The following is a 20,734-nucleotide window of genomic DNA, read 5'->3' as shown; positions in this document are numbered from 1 at the left end:
ATTACATTAAATTATCAATGTGCAAGGAATTATTAAATAGCATATGAGTTGAACTTTAAATGTTAGTGATCACTGTACAGTCTTATACAACCTAACTTACAAAGTCAATATCCACTCATAGAAAAGGTAATATCATGTCTGTCACCTCTAGAACTACTGTTTGTCTTATTTTAACTGCTCTGAACTTAAGATTACTTTTTATATCCCAGTCCAGCTTTTCCAGATCTGAGTAGGTCCTCCCCCAAGCATTTTTCTTCTTTTCTTCAGGTAGTTGGGAAGTGGCCATCCTTGATGATCTAGAAATATTTAGGATATGTGCTTCTCTTAATGTAAAGAAGTGTATGGTGCATTCATTACACATACAAGAGAAAAATGAAAGACAAAGCTGAAAGTAAAATGAACATAATTTTAATGATTTTTTTTAATTTTGTGCATTGGATTCAAACAGCAAACTGTGTGCACTCAACTGTTATCACAATGTTGTCAAGAGGTCTGTGTCTTTTACCATTTTACACACAATTGTTCATTACAGTATGTTGTCAGCCTCGTGGAAACCAGGGGTGTGGCATGGTAAGCAGTGGTGGTAGTGCACCTAGCTTTTATATTATCTAACTTGAAAATATTTCTCTTCTATGATTCCTTTTTTCTTGATAAAAATAGTTTTCACCAAACGTTGGTGGTGCACACGCACTACCATTCATGCTTCACATCACACCCCTGACAGGAACACATGTTCTTGTTTTGTTGATAAAAAGTATTACAAAAATTTCCATACAAAAACTATTTTCATAGAAATCTTGCATTTCCACAAATAAACCTGAACATTTTTTGAAAAAAAACTGTTCAAGAATTTTGTTCATTTAACATTGTGACTGTATTGATAAACGCAGTCCACTTCCAAGTTCTCTCACAGATTTTTCTATAGATGACCAGTCCCCTTTCTCGTATCACTGAAATCTGCCCATGCTCCATCAAGTTCATTTACAGCAGGAACAAGGGTTTGGATTGCTATGTCTGAATGTTAGAATGAAAGCTTTAGTCTTCCACACAGCCAATACTCGGCCAGTTTTTACAACTGGAACATTGCAAAACATTATCCTTTTAATTCAGAATCACTGAACCCACTGCTTTTATTATTATTATTATTATTATTATTATTTGGGATATGGGGGTTAGAGAAAAGGTGTTGGGGGAATAGGAAGGGATCTGGTAGAATTGCATGTTAAATCTTCTGCCTTAGGGAACTTAAGAAAACATTATTTCCTTGATAATTGGCATTTCTATCTCAATCAGTGACACAGACTGTCAAAAAAAAAAAGAAAAGAAAAAAGGAAAATAAGTGATGAACATCTGCTTTATATTCCAACTGCCATGGGATTCAAATTTGTTTTGCATTACATTTTTTCACATCCTATAAACACATACTGTGCGTTCAGACAATAATTATACTGAGTAGTTGGGGGCTAGTAACATCATCACCTCTATGATCTGGGTGTTCAGAAGACTGTACTGTTTCCTGTAACACTACAGTTTTTGCTGATTCCAAATATTTATATTCTTAGTGACACTTTTATTGGTTGCCCTGTTGGGCATTGATATTCCATCTCCTGGCAACAGTTGAGCTTCAAAAGGAACCTGTAATTTCTCACTGGACTGCATTTGAAACCAGCCACAAAATGCGCATGTAACATTCACTCAGAAGAAGGGAGGAACCCATGATTAACAGTGTAACCCCGTGTAACTTGGTTGATCCATGATGCTTGTAAATCAAGTCTGATCATTGCAACTGCTTAGATCACAGAGTCTCTAGTTCATAGACACAGCGGCATGAGGTAACTCATTTTATTTTGCACAGGTTGCATATTTCCACAGGAAACATTCTCGCTAAATTGTTTGGAAAAAGACGACAGTTTGTGCTTGGGTGTTTGGCCTCCCAGCTTTATGCCATGGTTTCTTTACCTGGCAACCTTCTGTCGTTAAATGTGTGCATGTTGATAACTTCTTCTGTTTTCACAATAACTGGGGCCTGTGGCTTATGTTTTAACCGACGCTGGCACTTCAGGGACATCCTCAATTCTTCTACCATGGCACTACAGAAGGACCTCTACAGAAGAACACAGAAAAATTAAATATTACAAGATACATAAACTGTAACTGTCCAAGATCAATATTAAAATCATCCTCAACAGACTTGTCACATAACATCCTTGAAGGTTTGAAAATTTTCATTGTAAAAGTTATAACAAATTGTCACACTTTAAACACTCAACCCATGATAATTAAAATATTCTATAAAAGTGGGCTAGTTTAAAGAAAATCTCCACCCGATACTGAAACGAACAATCAGCTAGTAATATATATATTACACATATATTAAATAAAATTTTCTTATGACATTATATAAAAATGATTAGCATGACATAGATGTCTACTTTAAAATTTAAATACAATGACAATTCTATACCAGAAACCCATTCTTGATACAAAAAGACAAATCATACTACTTTTCAGATCACAAGATGAGATATGCAAATGTTGTTTGAACACTGATTCTTCATTGTACATCTCAAAACAAAGATAGCACTCACACAGACATAAAATATGGAAAACAATTTCTGGCATTTCATTATGTCTTTTTTTGTGATTATGCCTATAGAAACATTGACAGTGATTACAAACAAATATGACTTAATCATGAAATGACAAATTATAGCATGTTAGATATCTACAAACAAATATTAACTTTTTTGTCATCATTAGCTTGATAACTGAGAGCTGATAATTTATCAAATGAGAAAAAATATGACCCTATGTTGTTTTTGTCTTAGTTCCCATCTCATTGGAAATAGATTTGCTAGAACCTCTGTTTATCTGGGGCTTATTGTTACAGCTCCTCAAAATTTATATTGTAGAGTCATATATATGAAACAAAATTTTGTTAGTGTCTCTCCTCAACTGATTGAGATACATGTGAAGACTTACTTGTGCGTTAGCTGCTTTATTGATTATGAACTTAGACTATTTCTAAGACAACATGATGAAAATATTTAAGACCATATGTGTGTCATTTTCCGATACATATTTACAGTTAGGCAGGAAGAAAAATTTCAAGAGCTCTGTTCCACAGCATGGCCACTATAGTTAATAATAATATATTATTGAAAAGTGCTAAAAGAGTGAATAAGTGTTCTCATTGCAAAAATAATAAATATGTGAGGTAATGCATTTGCTAATTAGACATATCTAACCATTCCACAATGTATATATACATCAAAACACGTTATATATGATACATACATACAATTTTATATGTTAACTTAAAAATACATTTAAAAAATTGTTTGCATAATAGTTTGTGCCAGTCTAAACATACTTTGAATTAATTAGGTATCTGTGTGTCAGAGAAAACTGATTCAGAGAGAGGTTGGATAACTTTCTACAGTTCACACCTAAGATTCCAGCAACATATCCTGATATATCTAGTTTTATGATTTTGACACTGCTCTATTACCTTCCTGTCAATCTCTGGCTATATCCTAATTTTCCTCTGATGGACTCCTTAAAGAGTTTCCTTAATGGTCTTCCTAATTCTACGTCTACGCCACTCTTCTGTAAAGGTTCACAATTACCAGGATAATCTATTTATAAATATCAATTATTAATAGCATTTTCTCCTTTAGGAAACAAGTCAAACTCAAATCTATTATTTTTTTCCATCATGACTTCTCTGATCTAGCCCTCTTCCCCCTTCCCCACTGCTTCCATCTCTCTCTCTTTCTCCTCACACTCCCTTTATTGGTGGGGCTTCCATTAATATTTTTCCTTTGTTTCTCTTTGTTCTGGTACCCTGATGAGTTCTTTCATCTTTCACATCATCCCAACTTTATCCCCTACCTCAGGACATGGCTCAAGTTTTAACTTAATTAGGAAGCCCTTTCCACTTGACCAGGCACATTCTTTTGTTTTCACAACTTGATTTTGTTTTATTCTGTCAGTATTTTCCACTCATTATCCTGTTTTTCTGTCTGGCCTGCCAGTGCTCTATGTATCTCTCTCCCTGAATTGTGTAGAGCAGAGGTCAAGTTCTCATGGCACTGCTTGTACACACATAAGCTCTTTAAATGTTGATTGAATTAACAACAATAGATACACAGGGCTCTAATATTTTAATTCTTATTTAACAATGTTTCTAATTCAATTGCTTAAAAAATTTTCAGGTTTAGAAACTAGTGAAAATATATTGCATACAATTAATTTTGCCTAATAAAATTAGGCAAAACTTTAGCATTTGTTTAATAACATTAAATTAATAAAAATATTAATATATTAGCACTTGTAATGGGTGATGATTAAATGTGACTTGTGAATTCCCCATTAACTACAGAGTCACTGCCATGCATTATGTATTATGTGTTAAATTATGCAGTTCTGCAATTCATGAATTATATTTCTATTAAAGGATTTATGTGGCACCTGACAGCCAGTATATGGAAACAGTGTTTCTTGTTGCTTAATACCTACTATTAGATGTACTTATTAAGAACATGATGATAATGATGATGAAGATGGTGATGATGACAACACTGTAGAAATGGAAACTGACTCCAAAATAGGGAGGAATACATAGTCTTGAGGTAACTTAGTCTTGGCTCTCTGTTGAAACATTTAACAGAAGAATTAATTAGATGACATAACATGGTCAAAACTTGATCCCGTTGACATTTAAAATTGTTATAGGACGTGTAACATTGAATCGTTTGAAATAAACCTTCATTTAAAACCAATAAATTTCCCAAATCTTCAAAAATTTATGACACCTTCTTCTTGGCAAGCTCAATTTTCAGATATTTTGGTTACATTACTTTCAAAACAGAATAGAGTATAAATGTTAATTAATAATTTGCCTATAGTAAGGGAGTAGGCTAAGTACCTAACTTTCTTAGGAAAAAATCTTACACATGTGCATACAAGCTCAACTATGAAATGACTCAATATTATTTCTAGCAATTTAAGAGGTAAACTCTGTGTTTAGTACCCCATACTTACTTCAGACTACAAATAAGAACATTTAAAACCATTTTAAGCAATTTCATATAATATTAAGTTTATATTGCTGAGTAATAGATAATGTAAATTGAAAAAAGCCCATTCTAATCAATTACCAGAATAGTATTATCTTTTATAATTTGAAACTGTCTTAAATAAATTATATTTACAAATTTTACAACTATCTCAAAATTGTAAACATGTAAATCACCATTGTCGTCATAGACTTTATTTAGCTTACAAAGCCATTAGAAAGTAAAAATTTAATCAAGCAATCTTTCATAAGTCAATCAATGGTCTCGATTACATAATGACAAAATACAAATTTTATTAATTTTCTCTTTGAATAAGATGAATTTTGCCAGCTCTTTTGTTATTTATCAATGTAAGTTTACCTGAAAAATAGGTTTATTTAGGTTATTGATAAAGTTACTATGAGACGATACGTTCTTTTCTCATTTGTAGAATAATTCTAACCCATTTTAAAACTTGATAATCTTTAGATTTGAGCAAGATTTTACAATTAACATGGCAAATTAAACAAATTCAAGGATATCACAAAGAACTGTTCATTTATGGTACTAGAGCAAATATACATTCTTTTCTTTTTGTTTAAAGGTTTACAAGGCAAATTCCGTATCTTGATTTATATAAGTCTCTAAAGCTGAAACTATACAGAGTTTTGTGAAATATAATTGTTTCCCTGTGCTGTGCATTGCCCAAAATTTACCATGTCTAACTTTTAAGTAAAATTCTAACGTATTATCATTAAATAGAGACAAATTGTCTTTTATGCTTTATATAATGATTGAAATTTATTTTAAACCTTTTTATTGGACTATGAAATAAGTCTCAAAACCCAAGTGCACTAGGCAGTCATTTTCCTGGTTATACTAAAAAAAGAAGAAAGAAGAAAAGAAATGGAGAAAGAAAGAGAGAGAGGGAAAGAGAGAAAGATGGAGAGAGAAAGAGAGAAAGAAAGAAGAAGGAGGGAGGGAGAGAGAGAAAGAAAGAAAGGAAAGAAAGAAAAGAAAGAAAGAAAAAGAAAGAAAGAAGGAAAGAAGGAAGGAAAGAAAGAAAGACAAAGAAAGAAAGGAAGAGGAAAGGAAAGGACAGGAAGGAGGGGGAGGAGAAGGAGAAGAGAAGGAGAGGAGAAGGAGGAGAAGGAGGAGAAGGAGAAGAGAAGGAGAAGGAGAGGAAGGAGAGGGAGGAGAAGGAGGAGAAGGAGGAGGAGGAGGAGAAGAAGAAAGGGAAAGCTGGAGGGAAGAAGAAAGAGAAAGACAACTATCTTGCTTTTAAAATCACTCCTTAGGGGTGGAAACCCACGCACTGTGTCATTAAATAAGGTCAGTTCCTTAGGATGAAAACAACAATAAAAATGTTTCTCCACATTAATATAACAGACTACAAAAAGAAAAAAGAAAGGCACAAGGATACTAACCATTATTAAAAACCTCTTTTAGTAAGTTTCAAAAGATTACTAAACAGTGTCTGGATGGTATGGTGGCACTAACCAAATAGAAGATTCCTGAAAATGAAAATTTAAATCTTTGAGCTGTTAGCATGTATAATTGCATTTAAATTAGTAAAACTCTTAATAAAATTCATTATATTTAATTAGTCAATTTTTATTTACACATCTCTAATTCTTGAAACAATGTAGATCTGGAAATCTTGATAGTATCAACTTGGCCATATTTACATTGCTTTTTTAAAGAGCTTTTTTTTTTTTTAAAGAGCTCTATTTTGTATTTTGAATGTAATAAGAAAATACATAAATAGTCCACAGGTAAATGTTTTCAAGAATATCATTGTTGATGTTACAGAATATTTATTCTTAAAAGCTTAACTTCCTAATTAAAAGATATATTTTTATAATAACATGATGTGACAGCATTTGGAGAAGCACAGATTTCTTTTTATATTAGAAGTGTAGTTGAAATCATGCTCCACATTGATAATTGACATATGTAGCTTCATTTTAAAGTTAAAACCATTATGTTTAGCAATATACTTATTTTTGAAAAACAGTATCTGAAGAAAAATAACCAGCATGATTTAACTTTTATGCTCATCACTCTCTTTTTGAATATATGTATTAATTGGTCAAGAAATATCATAAAATATGTTACTTTCAAGCCTGCATTTAGTATTTATTTTTAAGGAGGAAATCCTATTTTGTGTATCTCGCTGGCCTAATTTTGATAGTATAAAATAACCAAATGATATTTTAGTATTCATTCAGAATAATTCCTAACCATTTCTACATACAATTTCTACTTATCCTACTTGGAGCCTACCAAAATTTGAGCTACTCCTATCAATGGTATCTATAAGATACCATTGTACCTCAATGGTCTAATATATTCTAGTACATATCAACCAAACTTTTATTTTGTGTTTGTCATTTAAATTATTTGTTAACTAATTATGGATATACTATATATTCTTAGACACTCTCCAATTAATTTCTGACTCTGTAGGCCGTTTGCCCAAGAATTGTAAGTCACATGTAGTGGAAACAAATCAAAACAGTCACTGTGATTAGTTGCAGAAAATTATTCTACCACATTAGATAATAATAATAACTAAAATGGAAAAAATATTCATAGGATATAAGATATAATATTTTACATAATATTGGTGTGTTAAATAACGAAAATAAATGTCATTTAATGTGACCCGTTAAATTTTTTCTTGTGAATATAACTGTTTTGATTGGCAGCCTTTTAAAAACATCAAACAGTTAATGCTATACATCAGAAGTATGAATTGACCTAAGGCTATATGAATATAACAGTGAAGCAATGAAAGATGGAAAATGACTGGCTAAATCACTCATGTTAAAAAAATATATACAACCTTGTTCTTGATATTCAGTTTTAGAGCAGCTATCTTTAAAAAAAATGTTTTATTATTTACATAAGCTATTCAGCAGTCAAAAGAAACTTTACGTGTAGCATCTTTCGTGATCCTACTGATCAATCACTGTAGTTTTATAGCTAGAAAAAATTAAAATTTAAGAAGTCAAGTTATATATCTAACTAGTCTCAGAGCTAAGACAGGAACTCTATTATCTTAACTTCCATCTATGAAAGCTTTATCATATTAGCCTGCCTCATTAATGATGATTTCATTCTCAGCTGAGCTTTTTACCTGGACTCTATTCTTGCTAAATGTAAATTTTTTGAATACTAAATTATACAGCAGACAGAAAAAAATTATGAGGGCAAAAGAAATACATATCTTTCTTAGTGAATTAAATTATAAATCATGTTATGCTTTAGTCTGGATTATTTCACAATGATAAACATAATCAAATATTAAAATATTCTCAGAAAGCTTTACTCTAACAGAAACAGTTACCCAATATCTTCATATTGTATTTTGTAAACACAATGGGATGGAGAAAAATTGAGGATCATTATACATTTTTAAATTTCCCCTACTTAAGCTAGTTAAAAAAAAAACAATAAATAAGGTCTGACAACACAACTTTAATCAATATAGCTGTGAAATGCATTTTTAGAAAAAATAATATTAATCATCACATTTTTGCTAGTAGTCATAATGATACGATTTTTTTTTAAGAGTTACATCCATATAACTAATGCTTAAGCTAGAAAACTTTCTTTTCATAAGGTGCAGCAGTTAAAATGTATCAGCTTTACAAATAATAATAATGATATTATTTTTAAAAGAGCTGCTTGTTATAAGCCAGTTATGTGCAAAGAAGCCCTCTATGTATATTAACTATCTTAATTAATTCTTAAAACACCGTTTTTATGGATTCATAACTTGTTTATTCATTGTTTCATTTATTTATTTATTTAAAAAGAAGAATAGAGAGGCTAAGTAATTTTATCTAAGGTTAAACAAAGTTATGTTTCCAAGTCTTTTTAATTCCATAACTCATGCTTACTATCTGGGAAGGTGAAATTATTAGGCTGCTTATGACCAAAGCCCATAATCTGTTTATCTAATTCAAACTCCTAATCCATATATTTCCTTAGTGAAAATTCAAGGAGGAAGAAGAATAGTTAAATATTCTGCCTCCATTCTGTACAGCTTGATATGGTTGAAACACTGTTAGACTAGGCATCTTTGACCTTGGAAAACAACTTGACCCTTGAGATACTTATCCTCATCTGTACTATATAGATGATAATATTTACATGGCTCTTAGGGTAGTTTTGTATTCAAATGTGGTATTACACTTTAAAAACTAAAGTCATTTATAAAAATAAGGTGGTAAAATTATCTATTAAACTATTATTTTAATTAAAAATAATTATTTGTGGGGATACAAAGAGTATGGGTTATCATAAACAAATGACCTAAAAATCCTTTAGCTGATTTGGAAGTAGATCAGTAAGCAAAATGAAGATTGACACCTCATTTCAAAGTACAGTATTTTACATTTGTATGTCAAGACATTTTAAAAATTCATCCAATTAGTCATTATATAGATCATTCATGGAAACTGAAAGACACTCAGCTCTCAAAGAAAGGCAGTGATATAAAAACAATAAAAAAATTGACATTTGTCCAAAGTTTATTTATACTTTTTAACTTCTGAAGAACAAGTTAAAAAATTAATACATAAGGTCTGACAAGAATCAACACAACTTTAGTCAATATAGCTGTGAAACGCATTTTAAGGAAAAGTAATATTATATTATTATATAATTATGCTTTACAGCTATAATTTTTACACTGAAAATTTACTTAGAACTTTTAACTTCTGTAAAGTTAAGTTCAGCTAAAATTTCTTACATCAAATGTAATTAATAAAAAGTATAGATATCTTATAGTTTCTAAAAAGGCATTACTGGGCAAAACATAAATATTGACATAACATTTTTACTGATAATTTATAACACTGTTTGCATTCCTATACCTTACCCCAAAAGTATATTCTTCTAAAAAGCATTGCTCCTGTTAGAACGAATTATTTAAAATTTTAACAGCAGCTTATACGTAGCCATCTGTAAACAACCTGTTTTCATTCTTCTGTTTCCATGAAATACAGAATTAGTTGGCTTTGCTACGTGTTTTCCTTATAAATAACCTTTAAAATAGGATCCCTAGTCTTGCGTGTTTAAACTAAACCCTCTGATTTTCTTCTTATCATCCCCCAAATTGAAATGTTTTGTTCATTTGTGCTTCTACTACTCTGATTTATAGCTGTATTCCAAATTGGTTATTCCTCTAAACACTGAAGAACATTCTATGTGCCCTCACAAAATGTTTTTGAACTATCAGTGCACCAGAAAAAAATATAATTATTTAGAGATTGTCTTAGGTAAAATTTGCCAGTGTTCTATAAGAGAAACAGCTACATTGACCAAAGTAGACTATGTCCTAAAAAACAACAATACCACATAGATTTAAAAATACATTTTAACCATTTTAAAGACAACAAAAATGTGTGTTCAAGATGGGACACCTATTGCACAAATTCAGTATCTGAGCAATAATTTATATATATATTTTTTATTTCTGAGACATATTTACTTAATTTACACTTAATAAGAAAAGGAGTGCTTTTGGCTTCATCTCAACATTTTTTTTTATGTCAGGAAACTCAATAATTTATATCCAGACAGTTCAATAAAAACAATTTGTATAAGCAAATACATTTTCAAATACATGGGAAAAATATTCTTTCTATATACAAAACACACAAAAAGAGATCAAACTATAGAAGTTATGTTGCTGTTCTTGCTGAAAACCTAAAAAAAGAAAAATTATGTATGTCTGTTAAAAGTAGACATATGCAAATATTTAAGAAATGCAGAATTGTAAACATTAATAATCCATGTTATAAAAAGTTTAATAAAAATTAAAATTATTATGATATCTTATAATTCTTGCTTACAAAGCCAACATATTATAAATATTATCAGAGAAAACAACAAAATTCAGTATATTAAGCAGCTTGTTACAGCCAGAAGTAAGTCTTAGAAGAGGGAAACAAGATCTTTCAACCAAATCCATACACCCAAAGTGTGATAATTGTCTCAGATACACAACAGTTTCTTGGATTGCTTTCTCAGTGAAACTTCAGTAGAAATATCTTTAAAATCAAAGAAGAGGTAAGGCAAAAAGAAAAATAATTATAAAATGCATGTGTTGATTAAGTTACCTTTTCAGACACATTCAGATGAGAAAAGTTTCTGAGTATTTTAAAAGTTTGAATAAATAAAAAGCAATGTGTCCTTGAGGCATTAATATTTACATCACAATTAAAGCCATTTTTTATAAAAATTATGATACACCATCTTGTGGTTATCTGAAAGGAATGCAATTTCCATTTTTAAATGCTTTAAGGTCCACATATTTCAGCTTTATTTTCTGTTTTTATTTTTAACCTGCCCTCATTTAAAAATGTGAAACTTTGCATATTAATCTTAATTATCCAACAACTTATGAGAAAGCCTATCATTATCAAGAGCTATTTATTTTCACTAGTATTTACAATATGTATTATAAAAGGCATTTTATTTTCACCCATAAATTAATATATTATAATTTTATCATCACTAAAAGTAAGACTTAATATGGAAAGATATTCATTATTTATAAATTTTATTCACAAAGTTCACATTCAGCTAAACTTCATATATATTATATCTGACATATCTGACAAGCTATTTAGTCACCAATACATTCGTGCTTTCCTTCAATGGGCAAAACACAATTCATTGTAGATTTATTAATCAATAAATATTTATTGAGTAAATAATTGATCTCACAAGTGTTTACCTTATTTTTGAAATATAAGACATCTAGGTTAAAGACACAATTATGATAAGTAAAAGTAAACTGAATTTCTGTATGTTCTCAAATGTATGATAAAATCTAGGACTATCGTATGGCTAATTTTAATAAATTAAGTAATGTGTTAAACAGCCATATAGATCATATAGACCAACCTAAATTTTCTTAAGAAAAATGAAGAACTGAGCCCAAGAACCTAATTTATCAGAATAAATAAAATGAGTCATTTCCATTAAATCCATAATTATTTAATTTACCATTTTGAATTGTATAGAAAAATAATTTGTTTCTTTATGATACTTTTCTTAAAAAGTTACTGCAATCAACTTCATTCTTAATTTAAATGATAGGTAGATAGGTAGGTAGGTAAATAGATAGAGAAATAGATAGATAGGTAGATAGATATTATGCCACCAGGCACCAATTGAGGCCTTGGAGATACAAACAAAAAATACTAGGTATTTGTCCTAACAGCAAGAAGAATTTAATGTGTGAAAAGGCACCCATACACAGAAGCCAACAAACAAGAATACAATACTGTTAATGGGATAATGGAGATGTGCTTAGGGGTTCCCCGTGTGAAGATATCTAGACTTAATGCTGAAAATGGTTTGAAATGAGCAAAATACCTTCCCAGCTTTCTCAAAAGGAGATACATGTTTTTAGATTATGACAGTACCTGAAATAAACTAAGTAAAAAGATGAGATATATGAGTCACATTTTTTTTCATTGCAATAGGAAATGAAAACCTACTTCCACTTCTTAGAAACAAGCTATGCTCTGTGCCCAAACCCATTATACCTTTTGATTAGGGAAAGCTTTCTGGACAAGTTAATGTCTCATTTTAAGTGCCTAATATAAAATGTTTATGAGAGTTTGCAAGGTAAAATAATAGACAAGATTTACTCCAGTCAAAAGGAAGAGTATAAACTTGGGAAATTGAGAGTTAAAATGTAGTGTGGCTGTAGTAAAGGTGCAAATTGGAGAGGAGCAAAAGATAAAGCTACAGTAGTGGACAGGACAGGTGTGAAAGGGTCTCATCTGCTAACCTAAGGAATTTGGATTTCTTTGTGGCAGCTATGTAGAAACAGTGTGCAAAGCATTGTGAAGTGACTATAATGCTCATGTAATATCCACTCAGTTATTTCTTTCTAGTGCAATGTTAATGCTTCATTGTTTCCGTTTGAAAAGGCACATTAATTTTATTTTTCTAATTTTTAGAGGATCATATAGATCCATAGAATGTCAAGAGATCTGGGTAATATCTGAAAAATTCAACTAAACGTGTTCGTAATAACAATGAAGCACGATACGTTACAAAATTAAATCCTCGCATCATTTGTTTTTGTTTTAACCAAATACTTGTAAAACAAAACTGCACTAAAGATACGACCTAGCTAAATCAAATGAATGGGACACATAGAGGTAAGCACAATAGAATACCACATATCATCAAGAGACTAATTCGTTTTACTTTAATACTGGGCTATAACTTAAAGAAAATTATTACATATGGATTATTTGAGGTTCCAAGTAGAAAACCCATATTTATTCTATGATTTTCATTCTTATATTACACATTAATGCCTTAAATATCACACTTACTGACAAATTAAACCTGAAATGATAATTAATGAGTTAATATTTCTTCTTTGGTTAGCTCTTTAGATTTAGTTTCAAAGTTCATTTTGACACTTTAAAAATGGTTACTACATAAAAAGTGTACTTAGACACACAAATGCAACCAATATTTGAGTTAGCCAAGCAAGCATAAATAACAACCTGAATGTGTTGTGAAAACAAATCATGTTATTTTCTGAATTCTTCAAAAACTTTAATTGGTTATTTCAGTCATAGACAAAATGGGGTTATAAAAATATACATTTATGATAACATTCCTCAGTGTCAAGTACTGTAATCAAGCAAAAATGTACAAATACTGTATCCAAAATTCTGATTCCAGGAAGGATAAATAATTATGACATAAGTTATTAGAGATAAAGGAGCATTTTTATTTTCAAAAATATTTCTAAAGGTACAAACACTTCAAAGAATATTAGAAAAAATATTTACCTGGTATTCCTGTATGGCATTATTTTCAAAATACCTCTTTTTCGCTCTTTGTATTTACCAACTAAAGTTCATAAACCTCTTAAATATTAAAGATTATATCATCTCACTCTGCCACAGTGGTTAAAGTTAAGTCTAAAATATTGTGAGTTTCATCAAAAACAAAAGAGTTGTTTACATACAAAAGATTAAATAATGTACTAGAAGACTTTAAACTGTTGGTTTCGTCATATCCAGAGCAATGAATTTGCATACAAAAAGTATCATGTAGCATCTGAAAGAGTTATTTTCCTAGTCTTCATCATATTTATAAAAATGAGGAAATTATAGCACTAGAAATATAGAATCTGAATGAGGTGACAAACTTTTCAAGGATAACACAAAAAGCATTTATACAAATGACTGCATTCAAATGCAAAATATAGCAATAGCCTCAATATTTTTGAAGTTTATACATATTTTTAGAAGGACTCTGGTACAAAAAAACAAAGAACTGATTAAGAATACTATTAAATGGCAAAAAGAAACTATACTATTTTCACACACTCATTAATGTAGAAAATTAACTGTAATTTCTCCAGTGAAAGCTAATATCTTTCTTAAACTAGAAATTTATTGGACTAAAGCTATTCAGATAAAAACTTACTCTCTAACTTGAAACTGTTAACCCATATTGTATATAAAACCTCATTTTTAATCTGCAGAGTATTTTTTCTTTCATATTAGTTTCTAATTTTTACTCACTTAATTAACTGTATCTCATCATATACCACGATGAAATTCAAACAACAAAAGTTTATTTTTTAAGTCTGTAATAAGAGTAGAAATAGCTTTTTTCCTGAAGCTGGCTACAATTAAACATATTAAAATTAAATAAAAAATCATAAAGCTGACCATGAGTCTTTCTGTGAAATTTCACAAAATATAATATTTTGTTATGTAATGAATGACATAAGACAATTTAGAGCAATAGGTCCATGCATTATCATTAGTTGGTAACATAAAAACTCTTTTGGTTTGTGTTTTATTGTAACAACAAAAATTGTTTTAAATTTAAACTGAAAAAAGTAACATTTACCTTTTCCAATTGAGCGTTTTTTTTGGATTTGTATAAAAATTCTCCCACTGCCACAAAAACTGAAAGCACCAAGCCGGCTGCCAGAACAATGAAGATGCCACCAATATTCTGAACCCCCAGGGCACTGGCCTCTTTGCTCTCCTCTTCTGGGCAACCATTGCCCCTCCACCATTTCTCCTTCATCATATGCAGTTTGCCTTCCTCTTGCAGCTGAAGAATTGCTATGGTAATTTTGTCTCGATATGGAGAACCTAAGAAAGGAGAGGTTATGTTAAGTATTTCAAGGGACCTGAAATTTCATAATTAAAGGTTAGCAAGATGAGAGGAGGGCAGAGATTTTTCAAAATGCTTCAAAGTGTGCCAGTGTTTTTTCAGAAGAGAAAAACAACTGGAAAAAAGACATAGACGTTTAACAAGATCATTAAAATGGATAGCCTTGCTAGATATTGAGGAATTAAATGAATTTTGTTTTAAGAAAGAATATGTCTCTTAAAAGGTGGACTCAGCTTACAGCATTGTAAAACAGTAAGAAAGAATCCACAAAGGAAAACGGATAGAGTGCAAAGATGTTTCATTCATATCTACAATTTATTCTACACTGAAACCAGAGCACTGATAAAACAGCTATCTCTATTTTTAGACCAGAAAAGTTGTGAAAAATTGGTGTTTCCCAAGATTAAATGCAGTAATTTAAGGGAATAATTACTAATAAGCTGTATTCAATGGTATCTTTTACTTAGCAGATAATGGGCAGTCACTAGTATCTGTTACGTGATGTGCATAACAGAAGTCACAGGTTGTATGGACTTAGATAATTTAAAAATCATTATGGCGATTTAATTTATAAATCACGGGGCGTATAGCCTCGTATTGTAAACATTTGGGGCGTTGTTCCTTTGTCAGTTTATTTTTTAGGAGACAATGTTTTATTTTGTTTTTTTTCCAGTGGAGGCAACAATATAAATAAAACGTATTGTTTATGCTAATGGAGGTACATACTCATCTGCATTAGATATTACATGATAAGTAATATCTGCTAATTCATTGACCAGAAACATATAAAAATATTGAAGCACATGCATTTTTCTACATCTGTTCCAAGGGATTGGTTTTATTCCTTTCCCCCACCCAGAAATAGCCTGCTTCTAAAGTGTGATCTTTTTCCTAAGACACTATACTGCACATTCCATTTTTTGTGTACAAATTCACCCATAGTGTTTTCCTGCTTCCAGAAAAATATTAAACATTTCAGCTTGTATTCAACATTGCCTGTAATTTTGTTTTGATTTGAATGTGTCCACATCTATACATCTCTTTTAGTGAGAGTAGGCAATGTAAAAGTAGAAAGATGAGAACCATAGCATGTAAGTAACCTGTTGAAAAAGTTGGACAAATGAAGATCTACCAAACTCAACTGAAGAGTTGTTTAACATCATCTTTTCTCTACTTAGAAGCTGTAGAAGTTTATGGCTTCTCTACATTTTTTACAACCTTCCTAAATGGGGCATTGCCCATTCCTATAATTAGAACTCAAATATTTTATTTTCATTATGCAATAATTCTTAAGTATATTAGGGGAATTTCTGCTTCTCAGTTTCTCCCCTGTGCTCTTCTTAAAATACTAATCTAACACGAAGGTGCAGTGTAAATTCTGCCCCTTAACCACTTCAGATTTCAATATATTAGCCCAACTTATACTACTTTCTGTCTTGATCACTCACTGGGCATTCAGCCTAGGTTCCCTGGTATTATTATTTACCTGTTGAGATATGGTCTATTTTCCTAAATACATTACAAGCTTTTTTGTATGGAGGCTATCTATTATCTGTCTGTCTGTCCAATCAGTCCATCCATCCATTTATCCATCCATCCATCCATCCATCTAACACATATAGAAAGATGCATGTGCTTCATTATTTTTATATGTTTCTGGTCAACAAATTAACAAAAATATCACTTATGTAATACCTAATGCAGATGAATATCTACATCCATTAGCATAAACACTAAAGAACACTAAAGAAACATCCGTCCATCTGAATTCTCAATCATTTTTCAAATCATAGGCTCTCAGCAAATGTTTGCATATTCTGAGGAGCATAATAACTGACTAAAAGCATTTTAACATAACGTAAGAGCAATAACATGGTGCTTGAGTCTCTGTGATATGTAATAAAACACCATAAACTAAGGTCATTTTGCTTGACTATTCAGTATTTATTAATTTGCTATATCTAGCATGGTGCCAGTTGAAAGATCAATTTTATTCTGATAATGATATATTTTCCCTGCAAAATAAATGCTTACTTAATGGGGAAGAGTATCTCCATTTTAAACAGAATGATAGTTTATCAAATTTCTTTGAATTAGAAACAGTATATGCAACGAATCTTGTGTTGATAGTGTTTGTGAAAATGGCCACACCTGGTTAACAAAAAGTTGTAATTTCTTTTCTGTGTGTGTGTGTGTGTGTGTGTGTGTGTGTGTGTTGTTGTTGTTGTTGTTGTTTGTCTTTGTAGACAGAGTCTCGCTCTTTCACCCAGGCTGGAGTGCAGTGGTGGGATCTTGGCTCACTGCAACCTCTGCCTCCCAGGCTCAAGTGATTGTCCTGCCTCAGCATCCTGAGTAGCTGGGATGACAGGTGCCCGCCACCCCATCTGTATTTTTAGTACAGAGGGGGTTTCACCATGTTGCCCAGCTGGTCTTGACCTCCTGAGCTCAAGAAATCCACCTGCCCTGTAAAGTGCTGGGATTACAGGCATGAGCCAAGGTGCCCAGACTGTAATTTCTTTTATATAAATATAATTATAAGCAAGATTTGTAAAGGGTGATTACTTGGAAAGTAGACTTTCAAATATAGAAAATTCTTAATCCACTTAAGTATTTATTTTGTGAGAGCTCATTTCTCATTTTGAGAACTATTGAAAGAATATAATATTATTGCCAACTCACTATATGCACCAACTGCACTGGGATGTCTATTCCAGTATCTTCAAACACTATATTCTCCATTACATTCTCAAGAACAAAATAAGACACAAATAAACAAAAGCAACCTACTTTTCAGCAAGTGAGACACCGCTTGACTTTTCGCCAGCTGAACTTCCTATTTCCAGCATTGATTGTGAATATACAAATTTCCCATTGCTAGCAAACCTCAGCACACTTGCTTTTATGAATATAGGAATGTTTAAATGATATTTGATTTGAATCAAATGTACAAAGTTAATGGGCTTCTTATTAAGGTTTTAAACAAGATGAAATAATATAAGGAATATAATCAATGCCAATAAATCAATGACATGTTTTACTTGTCCTTCCATCATTGATCTAGTTTAAGTATTTTTTAAAAGGACAAGTAATTAAAAATGAATTATTACTTATTTGATACATAATTTGATGCTCCTTTGGAAGTATTTCTACAAATACGCCAGCTGAAGTCAAATGTGGACTGAAATTTCAGCTAGATGAAAAATCTCAAGGACGCATTGAGACCAAAGAACGAAAGAATCTTCCATTCTCCCTGTGACATGAACAGCCATGCACTTAGCTCTAATGAAGTGAACACTCATTAATTATGTAGATAGAGACAGTTCCTCCCAAGTCCAAACTCCCACATGAATCTGTACGTTGGCAAACAAAGAACTGATGTTGCTGAATGTCAACTGAGAGAAGCTCAGGAGTCACACTGTAAGGTCACCTTCAAGAAATATGTATATGTTTTCAAGAGGCCTCTAACTTTAATTAGAAAACACTAAGGAAATTATAAATGTGTCTATTAGAACATGCATCATTGTAACTTAGAGTCAATTTTCAAACTGTTAGGAGGACAGACAACCATAAATGAGTGGAGGAAGGTAGACAAAAATATCTGGAAAACTGCAACACTCAAAATAGACAGATGGCCTTCAGTTGCAGTTTTACTAAAACCTTGTGAGACTATATGGTCACAGGGTGACCATATATTTTCATTTTTTTGTCAGATCATATGAAATATTTTGTCTAAAATTCACACATTTAAAACATTGACAAATAAATTATTTTAAAACATTCAGGATAAACCAAACACTTTTAAAGCCAAATTAGGCCTTGAATCTTCATTTCAATCTCTAATCTTTGGTTCTTTCTATATCGCTGCTCTCAGTGGGACTTTCTTTGATAATTTAAACAAATTCTCCATATTCACAGTAAGGAACTCTCATGTTTGTAAATTATCTTTTTACAAGTTGCCAAAAGATCGCTTTTACCAAGTAAAAAAAAGTCCTAGCTTGCAGAGAGTGAAAGGAAGGAAGGAAGGAAGGAAGGAAGGAAGGAAGGAAGGAAGGAAGGAAGGAAAGAAGGAAGGGAGGGAGGGAGGGAAGCAGGCAGTCATAGTACATACAGTTATTACATAGTGAAACCTCTTCATATGTCAGATGTATAAGACCTGATGCTCCGAATGAGCCCTCAAAGGAGGTATAGAGGCAGTTTCAAGTGACATACAATGACAGCGTATGGATGGGCACATAAAAACTACAAATGTATCTATCCAGAACTTCCTCAACAATAGAGTTATTGTCTCTAAATGTCCCTTTTACGTTAAACTTTAATCAAATATTTTTATGTAATATTGTGATTTCATGAGAATCTCTCCCAAGACATAGATTAAAACTCCTTAAGAGATTAAACTGTGATTATTATAAACAGTGAACACAAAACTCACCAAATATTTCAGAGCTAACTTGCTGGGTTTATTAAATTGAGTTATTCTTATCTTTCTTCTTTATTTCTTTCCTTGCTTCCTTCCTTCCTTCTGTCCTCCCTCCCTCCCTTCCTCCTTTTCTCCCTCTACCCTCCTTTTCTCCCTCCCTACTTTTTCATTCCTCTGTGTTCCCTTTCTTTTTTCTTTTTCTTTTTTTGCCTTTCCTGTACTCTCTTTTTATTTCTTATTCCGTTTTTTGTGTTTTTTTTTTAGACCGAGTTTTGCTCTTGTCGCCCAGGCGCTGGAGTGCAGTGGTGCCATCTTGGTTCACTGCAACCTCCGCCTCCCAGTTTCAAGTGATTCTCCTACCTCAGCCTCCCGAGCAGCTGGGATTACAGGCACCCTACGCCCAGCTAATTTTTGTATTTTTAGTGGAGACGGGGTTTCATCGCCTTGGCCAGGATGGTCTCAATCTCTTGACCTCGTGATCCACCCGCCTTGGCCTCCCAAAGTGCTGGGATTACAGGCCTGAGCCACCGTGCTGGGGCCCTGTATTCTTTTGTTCCCTTCCCCTTCCTTCCCTAACTTCCACTTCCCTCCTGAGCTCTTCTCTCCCTTCCCCCTCTATCATTCTTTCCCTTCCCCCTTTTTTCCTTCTTCCTTTCTTTCCTCTCTATCATTCTAGGAACCTTACTTGTAGAATGAAATGTGCACATAGTTCTAAATACTTAATTTTAAAGTTTAAGTCTATTATATACAATATATTGATTTATTTCTTCTATTGCTCTTTTACTACCCTGTACAAACTCTCAATTTTACATGCCAACATTTTTCTCTTTATCTTATTTCATTACGTCTAGATAATATAGGACTAATAAAGTAAATGCAGTCAGCATTTCTTTTAATTCTGAGGGAGGCTTATTTATTGATAAATAACTTTTCTTTAAAGGTTGCACAGCAAATTGTCCAATAATGAATATACTGAAATCACATTATCCTATATTTAAAAATATATCCTGAAATCAATGTATCTTATATTTAACATGCTGAAATTGCATTATCTTATTTTAGTATA

The 20,734-nt window shown here is 31.7% G+C and overlaps 1 protein-coding gene across 7 annotated transcripts in view; it reads right to left on the bottom strand.

The window, feature by feature from the left end:
* Positions 1-392: 392 nt before the first annotated feature.
* The window catches only part of GRIK2 (glutamate ionotropic receptor kainate type subunit 2), a 1,183,302-nt gene continuing 1,162,960 nt past the window's right edge, over positions 393-20,734 (bottom strand). For 2 of the 7 annotated variants that reach the window (XM_054685483.2, XM_054685485.2), the window contains 2 exons: positions 14,979-15,229; positions 1,829-2,104 (listed from right to left, as the gene is read on the bottom strand). In XM_054685483.2, the coding sequence (XP_054541458.1) occupies positions 1,940-2,104; positions 14,979-15,229 (416 nt within the window). In that variant the 3' untranslated portion in view covers positions 1,829-1,939. 7 annotated transcript variants of the gene reach the window in all.

Source organism: Pan troglodytes, chromosome 5 (assembly GCF_028858775.2).
Source record: "Pan troglodytes isolate AG18354 chromosome 5, NHGRI_mPanTro3-v2.0_pri, whole genome shotgun sequence".
NCBI lineage: Eukaryota > Metazoa > Chordata > Mammalia > Primates > Hominidae > Pan > Pan troglodytes.
Note: the sequence above shows the minus strand (reverse complement) of the source record. Positions and strands in the feature narration are given on the sequence as shown.